The 20,686-nt window shown below is 46.5% G+C and overlaps 1 protein-coding gene across 3 annotated transcripts in view; it reads left to right on the top strand.

The window, feature by feature from the left end:
- The first annotated feature begins 10,996 nt into the window (after positions 1 to 10,996).
- The window catches only part of LOC119216371 (fidgetin-like), a 30,433-nt gene continuing 20,743 nt past the window's right edge, over positions 10,997 to 20,686 (top strand). The window contains exons 1-2 of one of the 3 annotated variants that reach the window (XM_037469127.2): positions 10,997 to 11,049; positions 11,931 to 11,961. In XM_037469127.2, the coding sequence (XP_037325024.1) occupies positions 11,041 to 11,049; positions 11,931 to 11,961 (40 nt within the window). In that variant the 5' untranslated portion in view covers positions 10,997 to 11,040. Of the gene's footprint in view, positions 11,050 to 11,259; positions 11,300 to 11,930; positions 11,962 to 20,686 lie in introns of those variants that run through there. The other 2 variants (XM_037469134.2, XM_037469143.2) reach the window with 2 other exon arrangements.

Raw genomic sequence — 20,686 nt, 5'->3', positions numbered from 1 at the left:
TCTTACTGGCTGGGCCCACGGTCTACGACTGGGCCCTGCCTTGCTAACGAAACCATGTTGCTTATTTCGAGCATTGTGTCAGGCCTGGACCGCCAGGCTGAATTAATGTTTGCTTGCAAATCAAATTTGCAGCACTCAAGCGCGTCTGACGCACAACGAACGAGGGTTTTGTAATCGGTGCTACCAAGATGTTGTAATAAAGCCGTAGATAAATAACGAGCCCCTCACGAGCGTCATTTATTCTAAGGCTTAAGCACTGTGGACCGAAGAGGAGTTGAGTGTGTTTTTGTGTGTGTGTGTGTGTGTGTGTGTGACTACCTTAAGTGTGTAAGTGGCTCAGGTGGTAAAGAAAGGACGTCCTAATAATAGCCTCCTGTCTTCACACTGGGTCCACAGGCTGTAGCCGTATCGATTCTGCCTCTCCATCCTCTGCGTTGCTCGGCATCGTTATAGACCAGATACCGAGGGTTTAGTTTGGAGTCTTGTGCAGCGCACGGCAGCGATTTCCCCCGACCCGAGAAGGATAAAGCCGAACGCCCCCGAGGGGAGGGGGGGGGCAGCAGTGTTTTTTAATTGTTTGTAGTGTTAGTCGGCCACGCCGGAGGCGGCCTCTCCAGGGACATGCCTCCAGCCCGGGTCCTGACCTCACTGCTCGCACACAAACACCAACGACAAAGTGTACGCGCTGACACACACAGGTGAGCAACAGTGCCCAAGCGCACACATAAACGCTACATCCAACACACATCTCTGCGAGGTCCAATCAGCCTTTGTTCTGGCCCCTTCTAAGATGCAGTGAAAACATTCATCTTCACCAATACCTGGTGTTCCTTACACTTAAGACACTTAAGAGTTGCGGTGCATTATTTTCTGCCTTGCAATATGCAATGCTGTCTCTCAATTTAGTTTGGCATAATTTCACACTGTGTACAAAATGTGTCTAAATGTACGGGGTAAGAAGCATAATAAATGCGCTCTGATATTTACTTTGAAGTGCCTTTTTAATCATTTGCAAGGCAATAATCATTCGTAACACTCAGAACCCAAATGGACTTCACAGAAAAAAAATCACCGCACTTCATACCTCCCCTCAATCCCTTATCCGTACAAGTGGGTGGTTGTTTTATTCTTTGATCTGCAGTACATTAAAGTAATACTGTGGTTTTGAAAAACCATTAGGCGGCCTATTGCAGGGCAGCAGGTCTCCTTTAAAAGCACAACGGACATCCATGCAGATCCTGTGAGAAACTTGGTTAAAGGCACAATAACGCACCGTCTCAAATTAGTCTAAAATGGTAGTAGCCCTCAAATAAGACCACTGACTGCAGACCTCCGCATGCTGTGGTCTAATTACAACTACTACTTTTTTCTTGTTTTTGGTGGGGATTTCTCACGTTGCATCCCGAGTTAAAATATTCGCACGCTCTGTATTTTGTCTCTCCGCTCGCCTGTCTTACCGTCCGTCATTCTTCCCCTCGGTCGCTCTGTCTGTCCGTCAGAGTGGCAGGTCTTGTTGAATAGAGAGTGGGTCATCTCCCTGACAGAGCTCAACTGGTAGTTATGGCAGCCTCGGCACGGCTGGCTGGCTCCACACAGTCACCAGGAGACGAGGGATCATCAAGTCTGTCCTCCTGCTTCCAGCAACACAGGGACACACTCACACACACGTTTGTTGCACACGCCCTCATAGACAAACAACATGCACCTAAAATGATAGTAATGGCTACAGTTGTGATGTCATTATGACAGACATGGAACATATGTCCATATCGCAATATTCTTTAGAGCTTACTAATTGTCATATTTATACACTGCAAATAATACTGAAACTAAATTATTATTATCTATCGCAAGGAATGTATACAGACTGCATTATAAACGACATATATGGCACATGTTTTTTTTTAAAGTTAGCATTGGCCTCCAAAGAAGCCGTTGTCGACAGAACACAGGAATCACCAAAGGTGTCCGGCCCCGCAGGGAGTGGACCCCCCTCCATCCGAGAGCAGTACCCCCTTTACTACCGGGAACCCCACCACTGGGCTGAGTCATCTTTGGATCACTGCCTGGAGGATCAAGAACCAAGCGGGCTAGTTACATTGCTCCCCTGAACTGATCCTCGAAAAAAGCCGACGCCTTTGGGTGGCAAGGAGTGATAACAGTGCCAGCTGGGTTAACTGGCTTCCACCTACTTAGCTTACTAGCTTCAACATTTTCATCAGATTGCAATCTTAGCAGCCCAATGCTAAACGTGAGACAGCTGAAATTGCTTGTGGCGTTTTAATCATATAGCTTGTTGAAATTAACCAATGTTTGTAGACTAAAACAGTACGACGTTGTCCAGTTAGCAGCGCACCGCTGGAGCTGACAGAGCGCCGTATCCACACTGACAGGCAACGGCTGCCATGGGAAAAGTCTCCCCCAGTGGCTCACACCCGAGACAATGTTGTCTTACTAATTTTTCCAGAAACAGCATTATGCACAATAGCTGCGGCACTACCATAATACATATTTAATTACAGAAAAAGAGGACATGGCAAAAATGTCTGTTAAACCATCATATATTTTGGAACATACAGTTATCGGTCAAAAAAGTGAATGTCCCAGTTATTCCACAAAGCCAACAGTGTTTTAATCTTCTCTACCACTTAATGTCCTATTTAAATGTTCTCCAGCCTTCAAATATGAATCATGAATATGTGCACCCGGGGGGTGGCCAGCACAGTCTATTAGAATACATCACTACGGTACCAGGGGACCACTTTGTGCATCCCTCTAAAATGTATCATATCTCCACTGTGGCGAGGGAGACATGACTTCATGTGTCTTGTGATGTAAGTATTATTACAATTCATGAAATTCAAACACTTATGGCAGGGCCATTAATTTGAACCATAAGCAGTTGGAGGGAGATTTACAGTTAAGTTAAGGGCGATCCCACCATTAAAGGACTTGGGAGGAAGACAGAGAGACGGGTAGAGATAACTGGATGGAGCGAGAGCTCAGCGATAGCTACCGCTGAATTTCTTCATGTGTAAGTGCAGCAATTAATATCTCTCATTCATGCTCTCGGGTCAAATGCGCAAACAATCCCGCCAGAATTAGAGCGGGAATAGTTGAGTTCTGAAGGTTCACCGTTTAAAACATAACCCCATGCCTCCTGCCTCGGCTTTGTCTCATACAAAGTGCTGAATTGTGCATGAGCGCCTGAGCGTATAGCAACTGGACCCCTATAGCGTTGTTTACTAATAGTTCCTCGAGGCGTCTCACTCCGCGCAGATAGTCCTGAGAAGAGCGCGAGCAGCTGAGGCTCCCGTTGGTGCTGTGTGATGGTCTTGTTATACAGCCGGGCATGAAGAAAAAACGGGCAGAGGTCAGGACAAGCAGACGTACTCCGCTGGTTCAAAATGACCAATCAGGAAGTCTTCTCCCAGCCAATGTTCATTTCTCAGAAAGAACTAGTACAAATTGACATGTGACTCACTGCAGGAATAGTCTGGGTAGTCCTTCATGCTATAAGTGCAACACAATTTATTTCCACCCGTCCAGGGGAATCAATATTATGATTTATTTTCTGATATGGTATGACAAATAGAAACTTTTAATACACTTAAATCTTACAGTAAATCTCTCTCTTACTGTATAACCATTACAAATGAAACTACAGCTTGGAGTTTGTTAGTATAAATACCATTACCTGATTTAACGGCTTGCCTGGAGAGGTTAATTAAATATTACAATTATTTGTACACCTCTCTAGTATCGATTGAAGAAACCAGATATCTGGTTCGCAGCATTGCTGAGGATATACTGGCAGAACTGTTTTCCTTAGTGTATAAAAACTGAAACGGAGCCTTGCAGCGTTTTTTGTTAGCTTTGGTGAACTTTTGATGTCATTACATTAGTAGAAAGCTAGGCCAGCTGTAAGAGTCTGTATGCTAGCTTCATATAGCCAGTGTTGGGGAGTAATGGAATACATGTACGGGCGTTACGTATTTAGAATAAAAATGATGAGTAACTGTATTCCGTTACAGTTACAATTGAACTAGATGGTATGCAGAATACAGTTACATTGTTGAAATCAATGGATTACATGACGGTGCAGTGCAACCTCTGCTTGCCAGCAACCAACCTCCTTTCAGCGTCCAAAGACTCCACCTCCAACCTGAAGAAGCATCTTAAAGTTTATTTTTTAATTACCCAAAGGTAGTCATCTGCTGTTGCTTTACTGGTCACCTTGCTATTTTATAATTGTATCAGCCAGATGTGTGACTTTACATTCTCCTATGTGGGGGCCGCGGAGCCGTTGAAAGACTGATTAGCCCCGTTTGACATGCTAGCTAACGTTAGCTAAAATGAGCTTGTGTGCGCTTAAACTGTGTTTAGACTACAAACACAAAAAAAACACAACAGAAGAACACACCAATAAAGGCCTGTTTAGTGAGCAGGCATTGATGGCCACATTCCTACACTTATAAAATGCAATTCAATGTGGAAGTAATCCAAGTATTCAGAGTACAATACTCAGATTAGTTAATGTCGAAATACGTTTCAGATTACATTTTTGGGCATTTATTCTGTATTCTGTAGCGAAATACGTTTTTAAAGTATCCTTCCCAACACTGCATATAGAATTCATGACCTCCCACACGGGGGTACACGTCAGACCTTTAATTTGTGAGTTTTTACAGTGCAACAGGGTTGTTTTCTGGAGCAAGCCAGCCTACACCCCCTCCCCACTTACAATATGTGTGCTAAACTAAGCTAACAGTCTCCAGGCCCGAGGTTCATTTGTAGCTTTCAGACATGAGGGCGGTCTCCGTATTCTCATCTAACTATTCCCTTGAGGTAACCTGACAGCTTGTTGCTGAAATACAAATTGGTTCTTGTCAACTGCAGTGAGCGAGCTAATAATCGCAAACATAACGGGAACAGTGAAAACCTCCAACCAGAAAAAAAATTGCATCTTCAGTTTGAACTCTGGCGACTGTAATCTTCTCCGGGGGACTCAGGCTCTGTGTTTGCTATCATTTGTCACATGGCCACAGTGTTATGGGTTCAAACTGAAATGTGCAATGGCTCAGTGCACTCCAACAGCACAGTTTCCCTTCTCCGCTCTCCCCAGGCCCAGTTTCATTATCCTCAAGGTATTCAAGGAGTAATGGCTTCTGGGGCCAGAAACCCTGTTGGCCATTTCAAGTTCCTTGCTCGTTATTGTCTGGGAACTGCATTGTAAGTGTTTGGGGAGACGGGACAAAATCCTGAAAAGATTTGCACACCTAACTGCAGCCGTATCTGCTGACGTCCCTCCGGCCCTTTTGTAAGCTGTACATCTGTTTTAAATCTATGACCCCTGGGATACGTCTCTGATGATTTAAATGCATGTTTGAATCCTTTTGATTTGAAATTGTATTTGACAGTTGAATAGTTAAAAAAAAAAAAATTGAGGAAATATTTGTATATGTATGCGTCCGTGCAAGAAATCTTACACAATCGCTCCGAGCCGACGACCACATGGAGTAGAAAACTTAAAAAAACAAAAAACAAACATGTTTTCCGTGGATGAAGGAGAACGAGCGAGCTGGACGCCGGCGCGTTTTACCGAGCGAAATCAACAAAATAAAAACATTGGAAAGCCGTACAGACCCACACCGTACATTTACGTACTTAAAAATGCTGGTTCTCCGCAGTTTGTACAAGGGTAAGAAGTGTGTCAACTTGTAAACATCGTCTGAGAACCAGGCCGCTTATTTCTCAGAGGAGCTGCTGCAGTGTAACTTCAGCTCCATTGAACATCACCCTTCACTGGGCTTGAGGTATCTGATTGAGTCCATCCATGTGGAGCGCCATTGAATCAAAAGAGTAAACCTCAAGGACATGGTCCACCACACACACATTGTACTGTGTGGAAAGCTAAGAGAAATGTGGCCAGCACGCCGCAAACACACAAAAGTCGTAATAAAGAAATAATGGGTGCACAGTCACATTTAAGTACTGGTTTTAAAATGATAATTTACAATCAAGTCAATTCATTTATTTTAATTGAGCAATGTAAATTTGAAGTTGAATGGACAATCACCATTTAGTCCCATGCATGCGTGATCCGTTTCCTCCACAACACCAGTGAGAAGCCCCCCCCCTCTTCAAACTGGGCCGGTCAACACCAACGACCCCGCACTCATCACTGCAAGAGACCAGCGCCGGACCACCGGAGCCTCGGCCGCACCTCTCCGGTGGTTAATTAAACGAGTGCGAGCGCTGCACTCGCACACACAACGCTTGGTTTACCATAAACAATGTGATTAAAGCCTCCGTGGGCCAGCCAGAATTGAGAGGTGAGAGAAAAAAAGAGAAGAGGGAAAAAAATATCACCATGGAGATGTGTGAGGGAAAAAAAGGCCTGAATGCCGACATGGATGTCATTATTACTTTTTTTTATTCATTATTTTCATAATGACTGTCATTATGCGCAGGCTCTGATTGAATTCCATTTTGTTAGTCAGGTTTGTGGCAGGCAGAATAATTATCACTTAAGCGACATTAACACTCATGCTAAACATTCATGGTCAGAGCCATATGGGAGAGTCGCTCGTCTTTTGATTATGGAAGAAAAATAAATGTTTTCTTGTTCTGACTGATTAAAAAAGGCACAGTAATATTGCAGATGGTTGGAAACACAAGCATTATTTCCTTTTTGCACGGCCGGTCCTCGTAACTTAGAGTGGGCATATTGAACATCCACCAATGCATTGCTCAATTGTTTTGACTCGATTACTCATATTATATTCATATTTGACCTAAAGATTTGGGTTCGAATGGAAAATCCAAATGCACTAATGTCATAAACTCATATATAAAAGCTGTAATTACATCATGATTGTAATCACCGGCGGACTCGTTCATTTCCAGCATGTGAAGTGTAAGAATTGATTATATCGGTGCAGTCATTAAAATGTTTTTTTGTAAGACGGAGGATAATGTGGATGTTGAGCTGTGAGGAGACTCGTCTCCACGGGTCAGACTCCAAGGGGAATGAGATGAGGTTTTGGAATTACGATCATATCAATCCTGACACATGTCACAGTCAAATGACATGACGTTACATCGCAGAGGAGGATTTCACACCACATCTTGATTAGCATCAGAACAAGTAAATACATCTGTATCAGTATTTCTATATATAAATAGTATATATATATATATATATATATATATATATTTAGATAGATATAATTATTACAATATGTTTGATTTTTTTAACATATGTAAGATATGACTCAAGACGATTAATAGAAGTTCAATTTAATTCATTTTAAACTGTCCACCTCATTCAGCAACTATATTAGAATACCCCTTAGATTTCCATGTGCAATAACCATAATCTATTGAATTATTTAAAAATATGATAATGACAAGAGTAACTCATGATTAACACTTTCATATGAATTAATACCTGAATGCAAGACATTACAGGTAATAAACTTTTCATACAATGTGGTATTACTGATGTTATTACCGTATGTGTATCATTTTTTCATCCTCTGCATAATGTTGAAACACGTTGTTGTGCACTAACTAGCTTAAATAATATTTGTATTAACGATTAATTAATGCAGTTTTTTGTTCATGCGAGGCTCGACAGGTCGATCACTCGACCCCTACTACGAGTGCAATTCCTGGGTAGCGGAGCACACAAACGCCTCTTTTTTTTACTCTTTTCATTTCAAAACATGAGACATTCTATTGGGAATGCATTTTGTATTTGAAATAGATCCGGTGTGAGTAATGAGATAACTCAACGTCCCGGGTAAACTCCACTGGCTGCGGAGTCGATGCAGCGGCACACAAGCACTCTCTCACGGAAGAGCTCTGTCTCCCCTCTCTCTCTGTCTCCCCTCTACCTCCCTTCTCCTTCTGCCTCCCCTCTCCCTCCCCTCTCCTTCTGCCTCCCCTCTCCCTCTGCCTCTGTTTCCCCTCTCCGTCTGCCTCACCCCTCTCCCTGTCTCTCTCCCCGCTTCCCGCGGCCTGCAGCCTACCAACGCGTCCAGCGGTGGGAGGGACCGGGGGCGGTGGGGGGGGGGGATTGGGCCGAGGCTCTAATCAATCACTGACAGATTACCTCCAAAGCCACTTCCACAGCCATTAAAGCAGGACAAATGCAGAATTGCAACTGAACAAGTTGGAGTTTTTAAGCCAACACCAGGACTTCCTGGTTATTTGTCAAAGTCACTGCCGCTGAGCCGCATGAGTGGCCGCGCGAGTGTGTGTGTGTTTGTGCACGTGTCGGTGAGACTGAACGAGAGAGCAAGAGACAGTAACAGAGTGAGTGAGTTATTGTTGGCGTGTGTGCGTGCGTGTGTGCGTCTTACGCTCTCACATGTGTGCGTGCGTGTACGAACACACATGCCTGGCAGGCGGCGACGCTCTCGGCCCAGTGGAGCTTACAGTAAATCACATTCCCCTTTATTGCCAAATTTAGCAGTTTATGCTCAATAGGCTCTGCTCAAATCTGCCGCGCGTCCCATCAGGGCGGTAGCCCAGGCTCCGTAAAAGGGGATAGGCCCCACACACACACACACACACACACACGCAGGACTCACTCTCCCTCGTATTTTCCTGCGTTTACGTCCTCACTTCTTTATCTCGGGCGGCTGGAAACACTATCTGTGCTTTTTCTAATCTCCTGTTCTCCTCCCCCTGGATTTCCCGCTTTGAGACTGCCCGCCATTGTCCCCCGTTCACTCGGGCTTTGTTTATGCCGGGGCATATTTGATAGAAGACACTAAGAAATTGGATATCATCATTTTAAACGCCTGTATCACCAAGGGAACATAGTCTCTCGCTAAATGCACAGTTTATAAAGAATGGACTTTTCTTTTTTTATCCTATAAGCTTTCTTCTTCATCCAAATTGATTCTGACACCGTTTCGTCGTCGCCGACTCGACAGGGTTAAGTGCTGATAATTATTTGGGAGAGATGAATCAAAATATGAAATGTGTCTAGAGGAGGTGGCATCAAAGCGGCGAGGGTTTGTGTTGCATGTTTTCCTTCTAATACTGCGAGTATGGAACATTTGCAGCAGAGGTTTGATTAGTGTGACGTTCAATGGTGGTCCTTTGATTGGGCACTGATTGTGATAAAAAAAGGAAGAAAAAACGCCTTTGTTTTCTTCTCGTGTTAAAGAGCATATCAATTATAGCATAGTGATTTAATAAATAACACATGAGCGGATATTATTGAGTGTGTGTGGAGGGCTGAGAAAGGTGCAGCGAGGAAGTGACGAGGGGCCGACACTGAAGTCCCGCCGGCACTGGAGTTGAAATTTAGCTGGTCATGTGACTACCCCTCCCCCCCCCGCCCTCTCATATGACCCAGAAGAAAGAAGGGAGGGTGAAAAAAACACACACCTCATACCAACACAGGAGTCGATACTGTTTGTTTGTGTGCGTGAGTGGATGCTTTTGTGCATTTGGGTGTCCATGTTCAGCGTAATACGTCTGTGTCCTAGCCCCATCACTCCCATTCAATTAGGAGTTTAAGCCCATTAGTGGCAGACTTACATCCGTACCTCACCGAAGGCTAATGACTGAAAAATCGATTTCGATTTTATGTCTCTGTTAAATCGGATCGCACACAAACACACACCGTTTGTCACACGTCAGAAATATATGTCACACACACGTCAACTCAGTATGTGCTGAGATTACCCAAACCCTTCCGTGGCCTTTTAATGGCAACACAGTGTATTCAACACACTTGAGTTAAACCTTTGGCTACGGTATGTAAATCAGAGAGGAGAGACAGATCCATCTGCAATAAACCGCAGAGCCCCGTTACCCCTCCCCTAAACATCCAACGATGCCAATTCAAGGCTCTGTCTAATTACTAGCTTATAATACATAAAACATAAAAAAGACAGACTTCTTTACACGGGGATTAGTCCACATTTCAAGCCCGCAAACAGAACCTGGACTGCACTGGGGCCGTGGCCAATTGCAATGAATTGACGGAACTGTAAGAAACGACAATTAGTTACACACGATGGGAGGACTGGGGGTGGGCGAGAGGTGGAGGGCTGCAGCTCCCGATGATGGGGGTGCATTGGCAGGTGTGGAGGGAACAGATCTGCGCGTGTGCTCCGCGGTGTGACTGCAGGGGGCGCTGAGCCGACCTTTTAGAGGAGTGAGTGACTTTTTTACTCCAATTTTGAAATCCTCCCCCCCTTTTTTTATTTCATTGACCCCTTAAATTTCATTGGAGTTTTTTTGGGGGGTGGGGGCATCAGCCCACGTGTGTGTCGAGGAACAATGGGCTGACGGTCTTTGATGTCTTGTTTGAAAACGTCTCCCCTGCCGACGCTTTGATAACTGGCTAACTGGGACATTTTCATTCTAATTAGGGCTTCCAATTTCTAATTCCACGTTGCTGCTATAATTATCACGAGGAGGCGCGCGGACACGGCGGGTGCGTTTCACGGTCAAATTTTGGGTAGACGTGGAGGTGGGTTGCCCCCCACCCCCTCCACGTGCTTACACTTAGGTCGCTTCCCAAAACGGCGGCCCTATTACGGGCAGAAAAGCATCTTATTTTAATTTTATAATCTTTCTGGGTCGCTAAACAAGTTGTTCTGATAGCATTTGTGGGCATCAAAAGGCTTTGGTTTTAAACTATTATAAATCATTGAGTTGAAAATGCTTTAGAAGTTGGTGTGTAATACAAATGTAATAAATAAAGTCTCACCTTTAGCGTGTTAATAAGTGCAGCAGCTCCCCAGTTGAGCCTTTTAGCTTCTACTTCCCGGGTTATCTTCCCCACCATTTGAAATCCCCGTTTTCACCACTTTGCCGTACACACTGGATGCCCATAATAACCTTATGGGCAGTAATTGGAATTTTTCTCAAGAAACACACACACACACACACACACGCGCGCGCGCGCGCACACACACCTCCTCCTCTTTACCGCTTTGCACGCATGCGCAGTAGGGAGCGTACTGGTCAGTCTGAGAAGCAGCTGTTCGGGGCTGGTGAGATTCCAACATGGCTGTGGTCAGTGCTTCCTGCGTTCACTCGGGATGGCTTCAGCTCGCGCTCTGCCCGGCTTAACACTCGGCTGAACCCCCACGCCGCCCCCCCCCCCCCCCTGCCCCACCAAAACCTCCGTCCACCAGCAGCAGCGGACCCTTTCGCCGGATCGATGCGACCCTAAACTCCCCTTCCCCACTCCCCCACCAAGTACCCCCCCCCCCCCCCCCACGCCCCCCTCCTGCGTGAAAGGTCGACCTGTCGCTAGGGTAAGGTAAGGAGGCGCTGACGGGCTGTGGGAGAGGAGAGAGGAGAGGAGAGGAGAGGAGACGAGACGACCGCTTTTCTTTCTTATACCTCCAACGCGCCGCGGCGTTTAAATAATCGCAAAGCCCGCAGCGTAGGTCGCCCGTTTCTGTGTGTCGGCTGCGCGGTACCCCCCCCCCCCTCCTCCCCCCAGAAAGAAAAAGAAATACAACTTGCGCTCATACGGAGGCTTTACAACAAGTTGCGGGTGCAGAATCGCCGCAGCGCTCGTTCCTGAGACGTTTTTAGGGCGTAATCAGCTGATTGAACTCCAAACAAGCGGTGAGATGCACCGGTTGATTCTCTGCCCCCTCCTCCCTCACCCCCCCACTCCTCTGCCCCCCCCCCCCGCCTCTAACGAGATGCATGTAGGTTAGATGCCTCTCTGCTACTGAGTCGCTCGCGCCAGTACTAGAAGGGCCCACCTCGCACGCGGCTGGAAACACGAGCAGCGAACAAATAGAAACAATAGCGAGAAAAAAAAGAAAAAAAAATATTAGTGTCTGTCATGTTTCTGTTTCTTGGTTAAAGGGGATTTTTTTGATTTTTTTTGGTTTCTTCACAAATTTTAATTCCGATGCTCTGGTCTCCTCTTCCAGCACGAGATGATCAGCAGCAGCAGCGTCTATGGTAGGTGGATTCTACGTTACACTTTGTATTATTACTACCGTTAGTGTCATTGATGTGTGTGTTTTTTACTACATTTTTTTGTATTTACTTTTCTATTTTACTGGTGCTGATATCATTGTGTTTGTATATTTACGCTGTCCGGTTTATTCAAATAGTTGCTTTTTTATAAGGTCTCCCCAAAATGACAGCAGTCACCTTGAGGTTTATTTCCCATATTTTATGTTTTGCACACAGCCTCAATTCCTTCTTGTTAATATATCTGGTCTACATTTAAAATGAAAATCACATTCCACACGTTATTGCTGACGACAATAGTTTCCAAACTTTTTTTTCATTAGTCCCACCTGCAGAAGAGCGAGATGGACGTGAAGCAAAAGTTATAATTTTTTTCTAACGTCATACGCACAATAAGATGTCTTTGGATGTGAATATTAAAACATAATTAGGCCTCAATCTCTATAAAGTTATATTCATAATCTGTGTCACACTCCATTTTATATAACTTGTTCTATACACACTTCATTGCAGTGAAGATGTATAACATTGTGACACAAGTTAACTGTGCATTAATAACAATTAATAGGAATAGCAACAACAATATTAGGGTGTGGAAAAAATAACATTCACTTATCGTTGAAATTTCAGATTTAAGAAAAATATGTGATTCATGTGAGATGTAGAAGTGCTGTTAATGTGTCCTATGTTCACCAAGGACAATAGTCGGATTGTTGGAAAAGAGACAAAAAAAATTGCCGTCCCACGAGTGAAATGTGGCACCGAATAATCGGAGGGGAGGGGGGGTCGAGGTTCCACAATTGCACATTCGCTGTTTTTGTAGCAGTTATTAGTAAGGACTCAACCTTTCCCCTCTGAACTTTCACACACACACACACACACACACACACACACACACACACTCACTCCACATCATGTCCTGTTTCCTCCTAGTGTGTGTGTGTGCATGTGTCTTGCTTTTTTGATGACTGGCCGAGGCATTTGCGTACGTCTGTGCTGTCAAACTTTAACTTTAACGAGAATGTTAATCAGGTGTTGCACACACACACACACACACACACAGGTGTGCACCTGTTTACGCCTCAAGTACACCATTTCCTTCATCGCAGTTTGTCCACAAATGGCTGACTTTGGACTGCTTTCGTCCTCTTCGTCAGAGGGATTCAATTGTTCGCCATGCTGTTGTCATCCTAGAGGAACATATGGGGGAGCGATGCGGTGCTTGAGTTTTGAAATATGTGTGTGTGTGTGTGTGTGTGTGTGTCGCAGCTCTGTGTCTAATGTAAATAATGTAGCGACTCAGCGGCCTGTTTATTCCTCTGGTCTTATTTGTTTGCTTACAGTCTTCCGGCTTAAGATCTGTCCCTCTGCGTCCGCTGTGTGCGCGCGTGTTGCGATGACAGCAGCAATAATCCCCCTCATTATACACATAACGTATTGCCTCCCCCCCCCCCCCCAACCCCCAGATACAGCTAATAGGGACAGAAAGAGGAGAGATAATAGGAATGGAAGAGAAAGTGCTCTACAAACAGGCAACCCTTTACTCTGCCTTTATTTACCTAAACATGTCCCCCCCCCCCCCACCTCCCCACCCCTTTCCAATGAGCAGAGAGAGAGACGAGTATGCTGCGAGGGTGGCCGAGCGACTCCCGCCAGTGGGGCCGCGTAAATAAATGATAGCGACACTTCTTATGAAGTCTGTAATGTTTTCCATTCAAATCTGTGGCCAGATGAAAAAGAGGGAGTTGGGTGAATTTTGTGCCTTTTTTAAACAAAAACACACACACACACACACACACACACACACACAGTAATGTGTTCGCCTCTGCTGCGTCCATATCAGCGGCCCTCCTCTGCCTGACAAAGGGGCCCCTTCCTCAAACGAGAGATCCAGCCCGGGTTGTCATCTTTCAGCAAATATGTTAAGTGTTATCTTTTGTGCAGAAGCCGGAGCCCGGGACCCCCCATGGGAGCCCCGGCACATGCAAATAGAACAAATCCCTCTCGGACCTGCCTGTCTGTTTCACTCTCTTCTCCCCCCCCCCCTCCCCTCCTTCTTCTTACCCTCCACGTTTGCTCGACAGTGCGTCAAGCCCCTCTTGTCTCCTTCGCTCCCTCATCCACTTCACTCTTTGTCCACTTATCTCCTCCTCCTCTCGTCGCTCTATCCGTCCCAGAAGGCAGCCCTGTCCGGGCAGCGTGTCAGCTAACCAGAGAGTGTGAGTCTTTGTGCATCTCCCCCCCCCCACCACCACCCGAACTCCCCCCCCGCAAGCTTGCTGACTGCCCCCCCCCCCCCCCCACCCCCGGTTTAAAGCTCCTCCTTCTGGAGACGGGGGGGGGGGGTAGCTGTAGCTGTGGTGCCGCTCGCCCCACGGAAAACAGGTTTCTCTGACGAGATGGGTGGAGGGCCACATCCCCCCCCCCCCCACATTGGCTGCATCAAACAGGGATTTGGGGGTTTAGTGTCGCTGTGACTGACAGTTGTTTCTTTTCTCAAAAGCACACAAATTACACCCCTCCCATCTTCCTCCCATTGATGACAGGTTATTATCCAGTCAAAATCTAAAGATGGGGGGGTGTCCATACCGCTGACTGTCTCAGTGGTGGATCAGGGAGAATGCTTGTGTTAGGTCAGGTCAGGTGTTTGGTGTCTCTCAACGGATGAACTGGGAAAGTTAGTCTGCTGAAATGCGTCTCAAAAGACGCGAAAGTTTTTAAGAGACGAAAATCCCCCAAACAGCTCGCAACATTGCAGCTGGAACTGATCTGAGATCAGTTTTACGCCAAATCTCCAGACTTTTTTCGCTTACATTTTTTTTTTGAGCGAGAGAGACTCTCAAGCTAAATTCATTTCCATGTTAATTCTAGCATTAAAAGCATTATCTCCCTCTGCTTGAACTCCAAATCCACCCAAATGTTTGAAGTTTCTCCGGTTTATGTAATGCGTCGCTTTTTCATACGTTTTAATCAAATCAAAGCTGCGGATTTTTTTTCTTTCTTCCATTTTTTTCTTCTTTTCCTCTCCCTCTCCTATACCTTCTTTGCAATCCGCTGCCCCCTCTCCTGAATTTTAAGCAGACCCCCGTTCACCTCCCTTTACTCTTTACCGGCAATCTCCACCACCCATGGCTCGGATTCTCCGGCAGATATTAAAACATTCAGCATGTGCAAGCGTTAAATATGCTAAGGACTTAATAAAAAAAACCCTCTAACTTCCACTTTGGAATATTCCACGCTATTAGACCTCAATAGACATGGCGGCGTGCGGCTTATCCTTTACATTGTGCCGTCAAATAAGAAGGCGGCGTCTCTAATTAGGTTATTGCCATGGAAGTCTTAAGTTAAATCGTGCATTGATATGCGGGGGAGCTCGCCGCTCATTCGGCCCCAGCGGTGGTAGGACGCCGACGAGTGCCTTTTTTTTTTTTTTCTCCACGAGGGCCAAAAAAAAAAAAAAAAGACAGCCAGGAGCAGAAAATCAGGATCGTACTGTAATCTCTGCCCGCCGCTGCTGGATGATCAGAAATATTATATATAAATATATAAAGAGCGTGGTCGTCTGCTGGCCCCCCGAACTCCAACCCCAACCCCCCCCCTCCTGCTTCACCTCCCGTCTGCAGCTCAGCTTGCTTAAACGTCTTGATTAAGCGAGCGAGGGAGCCGGGCCACTTCTTTTTTCTGGTCTGCGAGGCGGTAAAGGTGTGCGTGAGCGTCAATGAACAATGCCTCGTCGGGGGCGAGGAAGAGCCGCTGTGTGTGTGTGTGTGTGTGCGCGCGCTCTGAGGGCTTGGCGAGCTGCCAGGGGATGGACACAAAGGATGTTGAGTGGCTGGGCGTGTGGCACAGCATCCCCAAGCCGCCCGTAGCCTCTGGGAGACGGACACGAAACAAACACTGCCGTTGCTACGCAGCTTTCGCCTGTTGTCGGATTCATTTTACAGGCATGATCGATTGTCAACAATTCGGCCTCTTTCTCCTGTCGGTGTACGGTCGAAAAAAGAAAAAAGTGGAAAAAAATACCAATAAAGCTCTCTGAAGCCCGGCATGACGTCTTCAAATGTCTTGTTTTGTTTCACCAAAGCGATTGTTAGTGACATTAAGCGTCAGATGTTCCCGTCTGACCGGTCAAATCATGACCATTTTGGCTTGACGAATGCCTGGAAGCATTTGTCAATCAGATCATCTTGGGCTCTAGTCTAATTTGCAGCAGTGCGTTCTCTTGTTGACGCCTTGAATCAAGGGGAAATATTGAGCAGTACGAACCCAAAGACGTTCGTAGTACCCTTGAGAGTCCCAAGCCAGGCTTTTTTTTTGCCTGATGAATGTCTGAACGGTTTGGTCGATGGCTAAAATGAAGACTTTTTGATCGAACAATCGCCTCAGCTTTAGCCAAATGCTCAATAGATTGCACTCGTACGTGTGAACCACCACAGAGTCGGCCTTGTTTCGCCTGACCCAACAGTCCGCAACACGAAGAGTTCAGGATCATGTCAGGCAGAGAAAAGAAAAAGAAAAATCCTCCCATTAGAGAAGGAACTTTAGCTGTAGAAAAAAAAAAAAATCTCAAAAATTGCATTCCAATTCCACGGCCTGCTGAGATGGGGGGGGGAGGAGGGGGGGTGCTTGTGTTGCTTTCCTTGCGACCGTATGTGTGTGCGTGCGGGCCAATCCCCCCCCCCCCCCCCTTCCCCTCTTCCCGCCTACTGGAAGCGGCGCCAGAGCATTAGGATGTTGCTTGTACAGCTCTGTTGGCGGGATGGACACATGTGGTAGATGGCTAATGATAGCATGCAGCGTATAATGAGATCCTACTCTCCGTCTGTCTCCCCTACCTGGCATCATGCATTAACCATACGAGAGGAAGAGGAGGCGCGCACGGTATTGACTTTTGAGTGGGTGTCTGCTTGTCCGTTGTTGGTTTTGTTTAGCACTCCGAGGTCAGCATGGCTGCAAGCGCCGCACATTTATAACAACTCCTTTTTTCTCTCTCTCTCTCTCTTTTCTGCTTTTTTTTTTTTTCATGGCGGGGGCGCACTTTTTCGGGTACTTTTTTTTTTCTTTTCTTTTTGGAAGACGAGAATCACTCCTCGGCCGCACCCCTTGAGCTCTGTTAAATAGGCGTAAATTGATTTTGGAAGTGTTGCGATGTATAAGCTTAACAAGCCAAATGGGTTCAGTTTGCAGGGGTTAGTTTGCGTGTTCAGAAGATTATTCCGTTAATGTATTCCACACACTCGTAATCCACAGTATGTTGTGTGAGGGAGGTGCTGGCAGCGCTCCCATCTTCGCGCCCGGTAACATATATTTATCCTCTTCACTACACGGCCCCTCTAGGCTGCTCAAATCCCCCCAGGGGGTCCCGATGACATGCTTTCTAATGTGTGCTTTGGAAACGCAGTGGTATTGTATCCCCTAAATCTCACAAAGCACTGTATGATTTTCCCATTGTCGTTAAATCGCTTTGCTTGTGCCAAGTACTCCGCATCTCACAGAGGCTTAATGCTTTTGAGGGGTTTCAGGGACAGCCTCGAGTTCCTCTTTTGTTGATTTCGGGGAAAAGTGCCAAGACTGCTGCGCGTAATATTGTTTTGAGCGCGGAGGAGGGAGGGGAAGCCGGGCGGCTGCCAAGCGACTCCATTGAGCCCCCGTGAATGGGCCATTCATATTTTGGAGAATCACCCAGATGCCATATTGTTGGCTCAACAACGCTAAATATTCTCCAACAAGGATGGGATTGTAGCATTTCTTTTTTTTTTTAAATGTGCGAGTGAAGAAAAGGGACGATGGGAAATCTGGGAGGAGGGGGGGGGACTATTCAGTCAGTGTGAAAGGGGTGGTCAGTAGAGTCCGATGTGACATGATAGTGTTCTCGCTCTGCTGGGAACGTGGGATTTATGTGGGTTTGTCCAATTCAAGTATTTGTCAGAATGTTTGTTCCAGTTCATCTTTCTGTTTGATTGTCCTGCTCTGAGCGGGCTGTCATTCAAATGCTACTATGTATGAGCTCTTACCAAGGTTGGAACGTTTGAATTCATATTTCTCTTACACACATACACACGCTCGCAACTCCAGTATAGTCCAAAGTGCAAATGGAAAAAGAGGTTCCAAGCACCGCTTCAGTCTGAGCAGTTTGGGGCCTCCCGCCTGCTACGTGGACCCTTTTGGGACCGGATTCAAGACTAGCCGGGTCGGACATGCATGTGCCCGCCGGGGTCCGCGCAACCCTTCCCCCCCCCCCCACCCCCCTCCCCTCCCGGTGCACGCGCAGCCCTCTTTGTGCCCGACCCCGCCGAACAACCTTGAAGCGGTCGGACCCTCCCCCCCCCCCCCCCCCCCCGTCAGAGGGTCTGAGACAAGACTTTTGAGGAGGGAAAATGTCACCGTGGTCTTTTATGTCATGCATGCACTGAGTATTAATCACGGCTGGATCCGCGCCTGAGAGGCTGATCAAATTTATTGTTTGGCTGCGCAGGACAGTAATGGGTGTTTAATTACTCAATAAAAGCCCTTTTATAGATTCCCGGGCCTCCTGTGTGTTGAGCAAATGGTATCGATCCGTCTCTGGGCTGCAACATGATAGCCTGTGAAGGAGAATTAGAGCCGTTAGCCCGCTAGCGCTCACTCATTCATTAGCCGCATTAGCCAGAGGGTGGTTAAGACGTAGCATCATGGTTAATACCCCTATCTCAGAGGTTTTTGTGTGTGTGTGTCTGTGTGTGTGTGTGTCTCCCTTGTGTTGTAAAGCTCTGTGCACCTCATTTACACAGATATGGATTTCGATGTGCAATGAATAACATCGACCAGTGAGGAAAGTGCTTCAATAACAATCTCCAGGAGAGTCGTTTTCTTCCCTTTTAAACATTTCCCCTCTCTCTCCCCAGTGCGTAATCCAAGAGACAACACCTGACAACGCCCCGAGCTGAGCGGGCGCGGCGCATTAGTCGGGCCAGATCGCATGTATAATCCCACCTCTTCCCCACCTTCCAATCTGTGACCTGAGACCAGGCTCCCTCCTCCGAGGCCCAGTCCTCGCGCTGCACGCCGTAGCCAGGGAACGGGGGGGGGGGGGGTGGGAAAGGGACAGGTTAACCAGCTGTTCTCCACCCGGGCATACGTGCACCGTGCTCATGTCCAAGCCACTTTATTTATTTTCCTTCTTTTTTTTTCTTTTTTTTTTTGCATTTGCCTTGCGTCCCATTGTTCTTTTATGTTTGGAAGCATATTGCTGCTTTCTGTGAAGCGGCCCCACTTCTCTTGATGCGAAAAGAAAAACACTGCAATATCTCCCTTGATGTGTCCATATCAATTGAACGTGGCCTATTACAGACGCGGGGGGAGTCAGTTGGGTGGCTTTGTGGACGAAGGAAAAAAAAAAAGAGCGCCTGCAAGGGACCATGAAAGAGACATTGTCCAATATGGGCCGCGCCATTCCTTTGTAGATAAATGGATTTTCATGCTTATCAAGTGGGACACATGAGTGAAAACTGTGGAGAATGTGGGATTATTCCCACTCCGCAGCAGTACACTCGGACAACTGTAGTTTCAAGAGTGTGTGGTCTCTCATTGTCCAGCAGCAAGCTTCTTTTTTTTTTTTTGTTGGGTGTGAAATTCAATTTAGAACAGCGTGCCGCGCTAACGCCACGAATGTGCATCCATCATGCGGCTAACTAGATCCTTCTGGGGAACTGTTACCCACTAAACTCCCAATTCCACATTTACAATCAAGGTGACTTCAACGCAGAAGAGAAAACCAAGCGTGTTTTTGAGGTGGATACCTGCAACACTTTTCAAGTACGACACGTTATGACGTTATGGGCCAATTTAGACGACATTTAAAAAGATGGAATTAATGTTGCAAACAAACTAAACATTACATCCAAAGTTTTAAATGAAAAACTTACTAGTATTCAAAGGCTAAACACTTGTTAATATATAATCATTATTCTCAAAATTGTCTTGTAATTTTAACGTTCATGTGTGTTCAGAAACACACAGAAATCCTCTGGGCTATTGCTTCCCGTTAATTTCAGGCCGATAGCTATCAACGTTAGCTCAACAGTTGTCGATGATTGATTCAAGTGATTCCATTGAATCAATAATAATCATTTGAATAAGATTCACAGTTTCTTCTCGTCATCCTGCTCTGAATCGCTTATTTGAGATGCGCAATTCTTCGGCGGCGATGAGACTTAATGACCCCACGTGAACAATCGAGATGAACCCCCACGGACACAAACCGCCCCGACCCCCCCCCGCTTCACGCTCTAATCCGAGGGACACAGGGACACGCGTACACGTGTATGCGCGCGTGCCCACACAGACGCGCTAAACCGTTTTCACATTCCTCCGCCTTGGGGGGGGGGGGGCGTCCATCCGGAGGGTGTGCGAACGGGAGGCGATGTCTGCCCGATGGCGAGCCAGTGATCTAGGTAATCTGCCTGTGCCGTGGGACAGGTCTATTGGTCCACAAATCAATTGGCTTCGTGTCCGTGCCATTAGGCTAACACGGCGCTGCCGAGAGCGCTGAGAGGGGTAAACAACTGTTTAATTCCCCTGGACGCCGGCCAGGTGGACACTCCTCCTCCTGCTGCTTCCTATCGTCTTCCCCTCACTCTTCCGTCCTCTTACATTGACTCCACTTCAGTCAATGCGGTTATTCTCAGCGGACGAGTGCTTACAGGAATATTGCTCGGAGTGATTGTGTGTG

This window comes from Pungitius pungitius, chromosome 3 (assembly GCF_949316345.1).
Source record: "Pungitius pungitius chromosome 3, fPunPun2.1, whole genome shotgun sequence".
Classification (NCBI taxonomy): Eukaryota; Metazoa; Chordata; class Actinopteri; order Perciformes; family Gasterosteidae; genus Pungitius; species Pungitius pungitius.
The sequence above is the reverse complement of the archived record's forward strand: the minus strand, read 5'-3'. Positions and strand labels throughout refer to the sequence as shown.